Source organism: Caretta caretta, chromosome 2 (genome assembly GCF_965140235.1).
Source record: "Caretta caretta isolate rCarCar2 chromosome 2, rCarCar1.hap1, whole genome shotgun sequence".
Lineage (NCBI taxonomy): Eukaryota > Metazoa > Chordata > Testudines > Cheloniidae > Caretta > Caretta caretta.
The window spans coordinates 209,938,372-209,952,028 of record NC_134207.1 but is presented as its reverse complement, the minus strand read 5'-3'; the positions used below and the strand labels follow the sequence as shown (position 1 = coordinate 209,952,028).

Here is a 13,657-nt window from a genome sequence, read left to right as displayed (position 1 = left end):
CTTTGAACTAGTGGGTGGCAAATGTGGGCGCTGTGAGGAGAGAAGTTGTTGCTGCTGTCTGTCCCAGCCGGGTCTGCGTGTGTTAGAGCCACCTGGGCTGTATAGGGCTGAGCGGGCGGCGCTGCACACAAGGACCCAGGATTGTAGCCTCCCTGCCCGAAGAGGGGAAGGAGGGTGCAGCGGGTGACAGAGCAGGTGGTCTCTGGGGAGAAGTAGGGGACGGTGGGGAGTTGGGGGCTTGGCACAGCCCTGTGTCATTGGTGTGCAGTGACCTGTGGAGCTGTTATTAGAGCCATGCAAATCTGCGGATATCCACAGAGCATTTTTGCGGATACAAATTTTGTATTCATGCAGGGCTCTACATATGGACTGTAAACTGTTTGGGCAATAATCTTTCTCTCTTTTTTTTTCTTTAGTTATTATTGCCTTGTGTAAACTGCCTAGCACCAGGGGGCCCTGATGGGGACCCCTAGATGCTACCGTAATACAAACATAGAAAGAAAAACCACATTGAAGGAAGTATACAAAGTTTATCAAAATGTTATTCAAAAATTAGCACTTGGGGAAATTAGAAAAATGACAAACATAGGCCTTGATTAGCACTCCCCCCATAGCTAAAGCCCCAAGTCCCAGCACCCACTGGGAGGCTGAAGATGGGAACGGAGCCATAGGGTTGAAGCCCCAAGCGTAGCTGAAACTGGGAGCGGAGCCGGGCTGAAGCCATAAGTCTCAGCACTCACTCCAGATCTAAAGCCCTGAGCCCTGGTGCTCCCGAGGGTCAGAAGCCCTCAGCTCCCCACTCCTAGCTGAAGCCCTGAGCCCCAGCGCTAAAGCACCAAGGCAGTGAAGTATTTGCTCCCCACTTTTTTGCGTGTGTTTCTCCTGCTGCCTGATTACTTCTGGTTCCAGAAGGCAACCGGTGGATCAGTAAGTCCTGAACTCTGGTGTTCGTATCTTTGAGGTTCTACTGTAGTAGCAACTATTCCTTGGGGGATCTGTGTGGTGTGTGTAAACCTAAGATTCACAGATACGTTTAGAGTTCACTCCAACTCAATAACTACTCCCATCACCGTAACCTGCTTACCTGGCATGCATAGAAATGGCCAGTTATTTTCACAACAACCTGATCATTTTCATCAGGTGTCTGGTCACGAGGGACAACAACTTCTGCACTTGTCAAATTCTGAAGCTCATTTACCTGTAAATTTAAAAAAAAAAAAAAAAAAAAAAAAGTCAGCAAAATGCAGCCATCTTTAATTCATGAGAATTTTTAAAAAATGCTTGGCTATCTGAATGTGCAAATAATGGCAAGGTAAACTCCTTCAAATGCTCTATGATGACTAAGTGAATTGCTCTAACCATTTACTGTATTAAAGATGACATCATGGGTTTAATGGAGGGTGCTCAATCCACGGTGCATAGACCTGTGAACATCACAACAGAGCAAAATGCGCACATTAAGCTACAGACAGCTGCAGACCCATCACCCTAGAAAGTTTCTACTGCATACGCACCATCTTCAAGGCCAGCTCTCTTGTATGTTTGTTCCCATGGGGATTTCTAAAGAAGGGCTAAAATCCTGACAATCCTCAACTCCCTTTGGGTCTGATGGGATAGTAGCAGTGCAGGTCCAAGTCACCTGCCTCTTAGTAGGTGGGGTGTAGGCCTCATTATGCCACAGGATGGATCCATGCCACAGGATGGATCCATGCTGGTGAAAATTGTGCAGTTTCTTTCCAGAAGGTCAAATTAGATCACAGTGGTCCCTACTGGACTTAAAAATCTATGGAAGACTCAAGGATATTCAGTACCTCACAGAATTAATTTTTATGCAGTGGCAGCAGGTCAAAGTAAAGTAGTACCATTCCTAGAACAGGGTGAAATTCTGCACTCCACAGTCAGGGGACATCTCAACGGCGAAAGCAAAATTTTCTATTTGTGCTTCACACAGGAAAACTTTGCCCAGCAATGTTTTCATTTTCCATCCGCTTGATACATACTGGGTACGATCCTGTAAACCCTTACTCAAGCAACTGATCCTATTGAAGTCAATAGAGTTACTGGAACGAGAAAGACTTTACAGAATCTGATCTCTAATTAGGAATCTATTATTCTGAATGGAAGAACCACTGTATTTCCATTTTAAGCCCTGCAACTGACAAGCAGATCCATGCAGGTGCAGTGGTTCACCTGTGTTTTTTAAAGAGGCAATTCTATTAAATTGACCCAACTTGAATTGCAGGCTGCAGAAAGGAAAAACCCGAAAGAATGAAATAAGTTTAAATAGCATACAGGCTTGAAATTAACATGCAAAGAGTTAAAATGTGAATTAGCTAAAGAGAAGATTCTACACTTTGAATGTCCTTCAGGTAGATTTCTTGTGTCCCATTATTTAGGTTTTGCTCAAGTACTTGCCGTTTTGCCTCCTTTACCAATAACTCTACCAGCAGCATAGGATGGCACTTTTATATGAGCCTCAAGTTTCACTTCTTCTTTAGGACCAAAGAAATTTTCTTCTTTAAGTTTTCCATAGATTCTCCCTTGAGCCTGCAAAAGTAATTAATATTTTTAAAGGGACAGCATCATTCTGAAATCAAGTCACCTTTTAAAAAGCAAACTAAAACCCACCCAAAGGGAAACTGACTATGTACAAATGCAAAAGATTTTTTCTTATCAAAGTAGTTGGTAATTTATTTTTAAATGAATGGAGTGTTCAGATTCCTAACTAGAAGATACCACAGTTAAACCCTGAAAGAAGGCTTGACAAGCCATCAATGAATATCAAGTAATGGCATAACAATGAACAACCTTCTACTGTTTTCCAGTAAAATAATCCAGCCATTTGAATTATTGTTAGAATGTCTCTCTCTAGAGGTAAAGCAGCAGTAAAGAATCAAAGGGGGAAGACAACCGTGTGCCAGATGTTATGTTTTTATTATCACCAGGGTGAACATAAAGGAGTTTATTGGCTTACGCAGTAGAAGTTTCTGAAATTCATCCTCCAGAGGATGGTGAATTCAAAGCAAAACCACATGACAAAGACTTAATTTACACCAGGTTTTACGCCTTTACATTTAATTACCAAGTAACTAAATGCAATGTATATTACTTTAGGTTAGCTCTGATTTTTCATTTTTCATGTGGGAGATTAAGTCTCTCAGTATAGAGATGAGTGGCACCTTGGAAGTTGTGTCACTTTAACCAACATGCATCACCCTATTGCAGTACTGGATACATAGTAGTGGTGGGCAATAAGACAATAAAGCAGGAGGGTTTGCCCATTACAGGTGGAAAGCTGAATCTCTTACCTTTCCAATTTTCTCTGAGTTGATATATACTAATTTTAGTGGCTTGTCAAGCAACTATTTCTTTGTTCCCTGTCATTCACAGGCAATCTTGAGAAATATTAGATTACTCTTCCACACCCTATGCCTTTCAACATCAGGTTGACGTTTCCCATGCTATATCACAAAATGAGTCCAATGGGACAGTGGTGGAAAGGATCTCCAAGAGATGTATATTAAAGGTCATAGAGACTTTCCATTTACCACATTACCTCCCTCCCCTTTCTCAATCACATCAGTACACAGCAGGACTAGAACACAAAAAGTGATGGGTAGGAAAGAAATCACGGCAGGGGTTTTTTATGTTGTTTCTACTACCCCAACATCTTAAAATGTGCCAAATAAAACCTTCTGTTCTTTTAAAACTTCAGAGACACAAAATTACGAGTCAAGTAAACTTCTCCATTGTCCATTTCCCATGAAGGTTTGTTCTACAACAGGGGAAGATAAACTTCATGAATTTGCTTTGTGCTTTAGACCACTGGTTCTCAACCGGCGGTATACATAGATTCATCTAGATATTTGTCTAATTTTACAACAGGCTACATAAAAAGCACTAGTGAAGTCAGTACAAACTAAAATGTCACACAATGATTTGTTTATACTGCTCTATACACTGAAATGTAAGTGCAATATTTATAGTCTTATCGATTTATGTTTATAATTATATGGTAAAAGTGAGTTAGTAAGCAATTTTTCAGTAATAGTGTGCTGTGACACTTCTGTATTTTTGTGTCTGATTTTTTTAAGCAAGTAGTTTTAAAGTGAGGTGAAACTTTGGGGTATTCAAGACAAATCTGACTCCTGAAAGGGGTACAGTAGTAGGGAAAGATTGAGAGGCATTGCTTTAGACTTCAATTACATTCTTTCATAACAGAGTCAAAAAGCCAGGAATCTGAAGTTACCGTATCATCCTAATTTGAAAGCAGCTCATAGCTGGATAAATCCAGGACCTGTCTTCAAGATCTTAACATACAAGACTATTTAAACCCTTGTCAAACAAATTATCTAAAGAAAAAGATGTGGGCTAGATTTGTCTTTGTAGGAAGAAATACCTGAGTGGAAAGACATTTAGTCTCAAACTCACAAGCACACATCAGAAGGCATGGAACTTGAGGCCCAACCGTAGAAATCATTCAATCTCGCTCTTCTGCTTGAGATTTTTCAAAGCAGTGTAAGGCATTTAAGGAAGATGTTTGACTAAATCCCCTGCACTGCTTTAAAGAAAATCTTAAGCCACTGTCACTATTACCGCCGCTTCCAGCAACTAATTTTAAAAAAAAACCAACCCAACAACTATCCATTTTTACATCGCAACTGCATACGTAAGACAACTTCAATGTAATTAACTTACTTGCACACATCAGTAATTGACATAAAACGCATGTCTAATACAATGTGTACATGCACGTTACATTATGGTAGAATATATAGAGCAGTATAAACAAGTCATTGCCGGTATGAAATTTTACTCTGTACGGGCTTCACTAGTGCTTTTTATGTAGCCTGGTGTAAAACTAGCAAATATCTAGATGAGTTGAGGTATGCCCTTGGAAGACCTCTGCGTACCCCCAGGGTAGGCGTACCCCCAGGGTTGAGAACCACTGGTTTCAGGCATGTCTGCACATACAGTGCTGCAGCTGAACCAATGCAACTGCACTGCTACAGCACGTCTGGTGAGAGCTCTCCCACTGGCACAATAAAACCACCTCTGCAAACAGCAGAAGCCATGTCAGAGGGAGACGCTCTCCTGCTGACATAGCACTGTGCACATGAGAACTTATGTTGGTGTAACTTAGGTCACTCGGGGTGGCTTATTCACACCCCTGAGCGACAAAAGTTATGCTGACGTAAGCTGTAGTGTAGATATAGCCTTAGAGCCTCTAAAGAAAGAAAATGCAGATTCTGGATCTATCGGTGGTACCAACAGTTTTGTCAGAGAGAAACCATGGCTGGGTGATATAATGGGGGACAGACTCCTCCCATTAGCTGCATCTGCTGGTGGAGTCAAGACCTTCCTTAGGAAGGACCTGATGACAATGGAGATTGGGGATCAGGGAGATCAATAATGTCATCAGGTGTAATGTAAGTGTCTGCTCTCCCTGGAGTGCAAGGGGTCCTGTCCGCCCAAACCAATGGAGCCGTAGTGTTTACAGTTTAGTTTGCACCACAGTCAGGCAAGGCAGAGGCGGTACTATCACTGGTTGAGGCTCCCAATGGTTGCCTTTTGTCAGTGCCATCAGTTCCTGGTGTTTAAGCTTAGTTGCTACCGGACACAGTTGCTACTAGAGTGTGGTCTGGTACCAACCGAGCCCTGGATTTGTGGACTGTCTTGTCATGACTCAGACTTGGGACATTCTAAGTCAGGAGTGGGCAAACTTTTTGGCCTGAGGGCCACATCAGGGTATAGAAATTGTATGGTGGGCCACGAATGCTCACAAAACTGGGGGGAAGGGCTCTGGCTGGGGGTGAGGGCTGTGGGGTGAGGCCAGAAATGAGGAGTTCAGGGTGAAGGAGGGGGCTCCGGGTTGGGAGAGAGGAGAGGTGAGGGCTCTGGGGTGGGTCTGGGGACACGGGTTTTGGGGTGCAGCAGGGGGCCCCAGGCTGGGACCAATGGGTTCAAAGGGTGGGAGGGGGATCAGGGCAGGCGGTTGGGGTATGGGGGAGAGGTGTGAGGGCTCCAGCTGGAGGTGCGGGCCGGGGATGAAGGGTTTGGGGTACAAGAGGGGGCTCTGGCTGGGATCGAGGGGTTCAGAGGGTAGGAGGTGGATCAAGGCTGTGGCAGATTGGGGCACTGGGGGGGGCTCAGGGGTGCAGCACTTACCGCAAGTGGCTCCCGGATGCATGTCCCCCCTCCAGCTCCGAGGCGTGGCCAGGCAGCTCTGAGCGCTGCCCTGTCCGCGGGCGCCACACCTGCAGCTCTCATTGGCCAGGAACCACGGCCAAGGGGAGCTAAGGGGGCAGTGCTTGCAGACAGGGCAGCGCACAGAGCTGCCTGGCCATGCCTCTGCGTACTATGTAGGAGTCAGAGGGGGGTCATGTTGGCTGCTTCCTGAGAGTCACGAGGAGTGGGGCAAGCCCCCGACCCCGCTCCCCGGCTGGAGTGGGGCAAACCCCTGACCCTGCTTCCTGGCGGGAGCTGGGGGATGGATTAAATGGTCTGATGGGCCAGATGTGGCCCACCGGCCGTAGTTTGTCCACCCCGTTCTAAGTCTGAGCAGGAAGACTTGCTTGACTGGGGCAGAGCTGTATCCGACTTCTCTGAAGTGGACTTAGAGAAGGATCTGCTCTCGTGTTTATAAGAACACTCCCTGCTTTCCTGACAAGACCCAAACAGCGGATCTGTGGGAGTAGATTCCCTAGCTGCTAAGTCAGACCTCGTGGCAGAAGGTGCACTCCTTGCTGAGCCAGGCTGACATACGGGGGCTCCCCTGGCCTGGGTCTGACTACAGCCTCATTGTTTTCTCCATTAGGTACTTCTGAAGATGAAGTTTCAGACCCTCATAAGTATGACTGGGGAAAGAGTGGCAGATACTGCTGCTTGCCATGAGGTGAGCCTCCCCGAGGCAATATTGATGGTTGTCGTGGACTGAGAAGGAGCACAGGCAAGCAGCAAAGATTTTGAAGCCCAGCGTTCTGGGCATAGTCCAGTACTCGTAATTGGAGGGGAGAATGGGGCAGAGTTCCCTGGTACAGGGAATCTATGTAATTATAAAACGAACTATAGAATAAAATTCTAAACTATTTACTATATATTTGCAGATTGAAGAATAAAGGAAGACAAAGTGCTGGACACTGGAGGTTCTGACCCAGGCGACACGGTGGAAAGAAGGAACTGGAACAGGGGTCAGTCCATTCTACCCCTTATCTCCTTGATTGTAGGCACAAAGAAAAGGAGGACACGTGCATGGACCAACAATCACTGCTTTCAAGAATTTTCCAACTCCAAGCGCGTACAGTGCATGCATGCCCACAGTGGAATATACAGAGGGACTAACACTCAAGGACAAGCATGGCTGTAAACCCATGTGAGCAAGACGGCACTGCAATGATGTGAAGTTGTGAGTGACTTTTCCGACTGCTACAGGCCTTACCTGCAAAGCAATCAGGCTGCTATATGACAGAGTGACCTATTTCAGCCTTTGATCCACTCTTACCTCGTGTTCTCCAACTGAAATTAACTTGGTATCTGCACTTATATCGTACTCACCTGTTACCCTTGCTCAAGCGGAAGGCAGCTCAACCATTTGATATGTTTAACAGAGGCAAATGATAGTTGGGGCATCCTAGCGTAATTTAATTTTAAATACAATCAGAATCATTCCACTCATCCGAAAAGCTGCCCAAAAAGGCATTTCTATCTAGAAATAATTAGTAACCAGCCATTATGGGTGTCATATGGTTATTTTTTCTTGTGTGCAATTATTATAAGGTCAAATTCTGATCACAATGAAATGATGCAAAACTTCCACTAACTTTAAGGGCTGTGGCCCTTAATATGTTTCTTTACCCACATGGTTCATGACTTTTCTTTTGGCAGGACGGGGGGTGGGGGGTGGGGGCGGGGGGGTTTGGAGAAAATACAGGAATGATTTGACCAACATGTTTATTAGAGAGACAAGGTGGAAGAGATATCTTTTATTGGATCAATTTCTGTTGGTGAGAGAGACAAGCTTTCAAGCCGCACAGGGTTCTGTGTAGCTAGAGATCTTCTCTCTCTCTCTCTCACCAAAAGAAGTTGGTTCAATAAAAGATATTACTTCACCCACCTTGTCCCACTAATATCCTGGGATCAACATGGCTACAATTACACTGCATACCAACAATTTATTAAAGTTCTGAGTAAAATGGTGCATTCCAGTTAAGTATTTCAGTATGTTTCCTCCTACAGGGCAAAGCCCACTACAAATTGACAAATGGGATGGAAGTTTTCATACACAGTACCTTGAACTGAGCCTCCGGAGGTCCGGTGATGATAACCATTCTGAGCTTGGCATCTGGTCCTTCAGCAGGAGCTATCTGGAACACAAAGTTCAGATTAACACAGCTTCTTAGTTTTGACAGATGCCTAACTGCAAGCTAAGTTTAAGGAAGAACTTTTCCATCTCAGTAAAACTGTTCCATTCTGCCACAAGTGCAAAATCATTCATTATACCAGCAGCATTAAGCTTTGGTCATGCTAGGTTTTTTTGTTTTCTTTAAATGAATGTACTGTTATCGGAAAAAATGGCTAAGTCACAAATTTACTGCTGAAAAATCATGAGCATGAAACAAAAGGATAGCCACTCAAAAAGATCTGTAGCCCATGGTAAAATCTCATAGACAGTGTGTACATAGTATAAAGAGAGAGCTTTCCAGGGAAGGACATGGTTGAACAACCAAGATTTTTAATGTTATTCGCTACCATCAAACAAGTCCTAACGGGAGAGAGAGAGAGAGAGAGAGAAAGGGGAACATTTTTCTAACAAACTCTGCCCATTAGCAAGACTTTTCCTTGCAGGATCAGGATAAGGAAGCTCCAACCTATCTAGCTGGTAATATCCAAACAGTCCTCCAGATTGTGAGATACACAGATGTTTTTGTCTTCTGGAAAAAAAATTAAGCTCCACTAGGGCTGAGCCACAGACGCCTACAGAGTCTTCAATAGTTCATTTCATCATAGAATAAGATTTCTGTGAGTGTTGTTCCCAGACTCCAATAGCATTAAATAATTTAACCCAGCTTCTGACATTGTGGATGAATCCTTTGTTTATCACAACTGACATTTCCATTGCTGCAGCTAGTATTTCATAGCCAGTGTTGAACAGGTAATGTATTAAGCAGTTCAGGACTTCATCTTTGCCAACAGCCAAGGGACATTTTTCATCTTTAACAGCTGTAGTTTAATTCAAACAAATTACTAGTCATCATGTATCACTTTTACGTAACTGTGGTTAACATAAGAACACCATACTGGATCAGACCAAAAGTCCATCTAGCCCAGTATCCTGTCTTCCCACAGTGGCCAATGCCAGGCACCCCAGAGGCAATGAACAGAACAGGTAATCATCAAGTGATCCATGCTGTGTCACCCATTCCCAGCTTCTGGCAAACAGAGGCTAAGGACACCATCCCTGTCCATCCTGGCTAATAGCTGTTGATGGACCTATCCTCTGTGAATTTAAGTTCTTTTGTGAACCCTTCTGCAGTCTTGGCCTTCACAACATGCTCTGACAAAGAGTTCCACAGGTTGACTGTGTGTTGTGTGACGAAATACTTCCTTTTGTTTGTTTTAAACCTGCTGCCTATTCATTTCATTTGGTGGCCCCTAGTTCGTGTGTTCTGAGAAGGAGTAAAACCAGTCCTGATTTTACAGACCTCTATCATATCCCCCCTTGTCGTCTCTTTTCCAACCTGAAAAGTGCCCGTCTTATTAATCTCTCCTCATATAGCAGCTGTTCCATACCCCTAATCATTTTTATGGCCCTTTTCTGAACCTTTTCCAATTCCAGTATAGTTAGCAAAAATTTGGTTAACAATCATTCACATTATATCCTACACTGGAGGATACAACACACACTAGCTATTTACTTTGCACATTAATTCCTGTAATCTAACTAGCTATTTTATAACTACATACAGGTATAACTGCAGCACGTTTATTAAGCTACCAAAATAGGAAATGCGCCAACAGCAGGAACAGTCAGACCAAATCCTTGCACTTTCATAAAGTATTTAAATGGTGCCAAATTTCAAAGCACCTTTGCAGTTAGCTTACTGAACACGGCTTGAGAAGATAATTTCTGTCCAAGTTAGACTGACATCTTTGAGATTGTTTCCCTTTTGTGCAGACACTTTACATTTTATTTGTACACAGACTCGATATTTCATACCAGGGTATCCTTTTTGCCACTAACCCCTGTATTCAATGTTGGAAAAGTATTTTCTATAAAGTCTGTTTCATTTCTGTTTCATTTTCATTTTTTATTATTTTAATGCTACAATTTTTTTTTTTAAACAATTTCTTTGAGGTTGCAGGTCAGAATGGAAGAGTCTAAATCTTAGACTCTTCCTTTTTATCTGTATAGCTGGAGACAAACAGCATTGGGGGCTAGAAAATAGCACTCACTATTAATATTACAGTGCCTGCAGGGGGGGACATTCAAAAGCTTCAATGTTAATTTTGTCTTTCTTATCCTTGAAATGTGTAAGTTGGAGATCTATATACACAAATGTTTTCTCTGACGTTTTAATTTAAAATTTCACAGCATCTATGAAAAACAGACGAATCCCTATACATTCCCTCCAACAGCAACATGTACATTCAAATATATTCTTGAAATCCCATTTTATGGCTGAATATTTTTATTGGATCTATAAACTTCAGCACTGCACAAAAGTAGATATTATACTGATTCAAACATATTTCCATACACACCATCCTGTACATACCTAAAACAGGTCCAGAAAGACATATACAGAGGGATATCCCAATTCTTGCATACAAAAAATCAGATTTCTAGTTTCGCCATCTAAAAATTACTCAAGTGTTCCTTAAACTCTTAGGTAAGATTGAACAGGTTGTTTCATAATTCAGAACATACTACTTTGCTGAAATATTAGAACAAAGATTTTTAAGAAAAGCGTATGTCAAAAGTACAGGATGTTATTTTTCAGAAGTTTTAAGTGGGGCAATAAATTCAGCCCACTGTTATGGTGTGTGTTTATTTCTACACAAATAAAGAAAAATCTGGGCTCCCTGTAGCACCTCATAACCAAGATTTATGCAGCATGATTTCCGGATTATTTTTAAAAATAGGCAAATTTTCACCGTCTGGTGCAAGCCTCTCTTGCTTCTGAAAACTTAGTGACCTCCCTCCTCTTACCTGACTCCTGCTCCCCAACTCAGGGATGCTCAGTCCCTGCTCTTCCCAAATCTGATGCCTGTTGAAAGAGCACTGCAGAACAAGACAGACCCCTACCTCTCGATGTATCTCGACCCACTGACTGCATGCACACACCCCCACAGATTCCACAGCTGCCTGGCCCCCACATCCCTCGTTGCTGGGAAAGTGGTAATAAGTAAATTGAGAACAAGGGAATAACATTTGATTGATTTATGTGACAGAATGAGAATTTGTGGCAAGTGAAGAGCAGGAATCCAGCTGCAACCAATCTTCACTTTAAAACAGATGTACTACCAATAGTTTGGTCAAAATCTCATCCCTACACAAGCCAAGCTGCAACTCTGTGGCTGCAGTAGCTGCCACTAACGTGGTGACATATACGGAAATGAGATGGGGAAAACAGCCAAAGTAATAATGGATCCACCAGCCTCATCCCTCCATGCACTGTGAAATGGGGCCTACGTGAGTCCCTGTAGAGCTGTACTCAAGCAGGAGTTCCACAACTCCTGCACACTCTCCTCAAACTTTGCACTAGGTCTTCCACATTCAGGGCTCTCTGGGTCTAGAGAGAGAGCAAGAGTGCGAGCGAGCCTGCACAGAGTTGTCAGAATTACCTTTGGACAAGAAACTTCCTACAATAAAGGATGAAGCCAGAGTGGAGGCTTGTAAAGTACTCAGACGCATCTATGCTTGTCAACAGAGATTGGAGAGGCAACATTTTCACACAAGGAAACAAAACCACCATGGTCAACACGAGAAATATAATCATTCCTTATTAGAGAATTTCAATTTGCTGTGTGAGAAAAACTCATAAAAAGAGGCTCCTTGCTAATTGTGATCAGCTATACTTCTAATATTGCTCTACAAAAGCACATTACAACATAGAGCCCAGATCGCCCTCCTTCTCGATACATTTTATAATGCATTGAATCAAACTAACTGCTTTATAGACAATGTCCCACATCAACCCCTTTGTTTTTCTTTCTCAGCTCTTCCCCAGTGGGTACCCCACAGGAAGGAATTCCCAAGTGCGCCTTTCTGGTTTCAAAGGGATTTTTTGTATTTGGGTGCTGGCAGCATCTAGCCATCCAAGGTCAGAGAGAAACTGCAACCTTGGGAGTTTAATGTAAGCCTGGAATGGCCAGTATTCATTTTTAGAATCCCTGTCGGCCTCCACTGCTGCACTCCAAGTGCCAGAGTGGGGAATCAGCCTTGACAGCCTTCGTGTCAGCACTGGTGGGAGCCCAAATAGCACCAGCACATTAACTGACAGAGCTGCATTGATGCTAACCCTACAGGTGGGCATGGATGAGCCAGGATTGTTTTGTCTGAACTAAATCAAGCTTAATCCCTGGATTAGTTCCTCTGGTATATGCACTCGGCCTTGTCTACGTTCAGGGGTCAGCATTTGTGCAGCTAGATACACAGATTGCTGAACTGGGGCTATCCCCTGAGTGCAGACAAGGATCCAGCAGCTTCTGGTTCTTTTAGCTATCATGTCAGTTAAACCCGGTGATAAATAACAGGTTCAGCCACAGGAGCCTAGCATACACAGCACGGATTTTCAACCACCAGTACTTCAGAGTGGAGCCACCAGAACTTAATATCTCAGACTGATCCTTATTGGGCACCCGGAGACAAAGCACAGTAGTGAAAGGTTTTCCTTACTTATTTGTTATTAAAAGAGAAAATTCAGAGGTACTGTTTTTTGCCTTAACAATATGGCAAGAAAGCATTTAACACATCATTAAGGCTTGACTAAAGGCTTTTTCTAAGTTGAGACCACCAGGGTAGCTTTCTTTATAGCTTATATTTCACACCTCAAGAGAGGTTTGAAAACATTAGGATTCTAATTATTTTATCTCTCCAGTATTTAAAGCTTAATTTATAAACAAATATACCATTTATCACATAACTCAATGTGGGGAGTGCAGGGAAGGAGAGAATACAGATTCACTTGAATGTTATTTGTGAAAACTTGCTGCAAGTATCATGTGGAATAGACAGAAATCTTGTCAAGTTAATAGTACCTTAATAGATGCGCCTGCAAAACGAGAAAGTTGTTTGATGTGCTGTCCCTGCTTGCCAATAATGGCTCCTACCGCCAAGGCTGGGATGAACAGATGAACAGTTTCAGACTCGGGCTGTTGCTGTGGAGAAGGAGGAAAGAAATAATATGTCATGAATGTTTTTGAACATTATGAATCGGACTGACAGGAAAGAGGTATGGAGCACACATGCAGGGAAATGAGAGAAATCTTTGATGCCCTGTAAAGTTTAAATGTTTAATGAAGATCATGAAATCCAACCTTACATTAAAGAACAATTCAAGTCCAAGATGATTCTTTCAGTCTTAAAAAAAAAAGTTGTGATTTTAACATTTCCACTTTAAGACCGTAATTGAGAGATTTTTTTTAAAGGGATGTC

At 42.9% G+C, this 13,657-nt stretch overlaps 1 protein-coding gene across 1 annotated transcript in view; it reads right to left on the bottom strand.

Annotated features, from left to right (window-relative positions):
• Nucleotides 1-13,657, bottom strand: part of IGF2BP3 (insulin like growth factor 2 mRNA binding protein 3) — a 164,451-nt gene that overhangs the window by 3,162 nt on the left and 147,632 nt on the right. The window contains exons 11-14 of the mRNA XM_048838380.2: nucleotides 13,261-13,380; nucleotides 8,289-8,363; nucleotides 2,416-2,547; nucleotides 1,085-1,198 (exon numbers count right to left, since the gene is read on the bottom strand). Coding sequence (XP_048694337.1) covers nucleotides 1,085-1,198; nucleotides 2,416-2,547; nucleotides 8,289-8,363; nucleotides 13,261-13,380 — 441 coding nt within the window. The remainder of the gene's footprint in view (nucleotides 1-1,084; nucleotides 1,199-2,415; nucleotides 2,548-8,288; nucleotides 8,364-13,260; nucleotides 13,381-13,657) is intronic.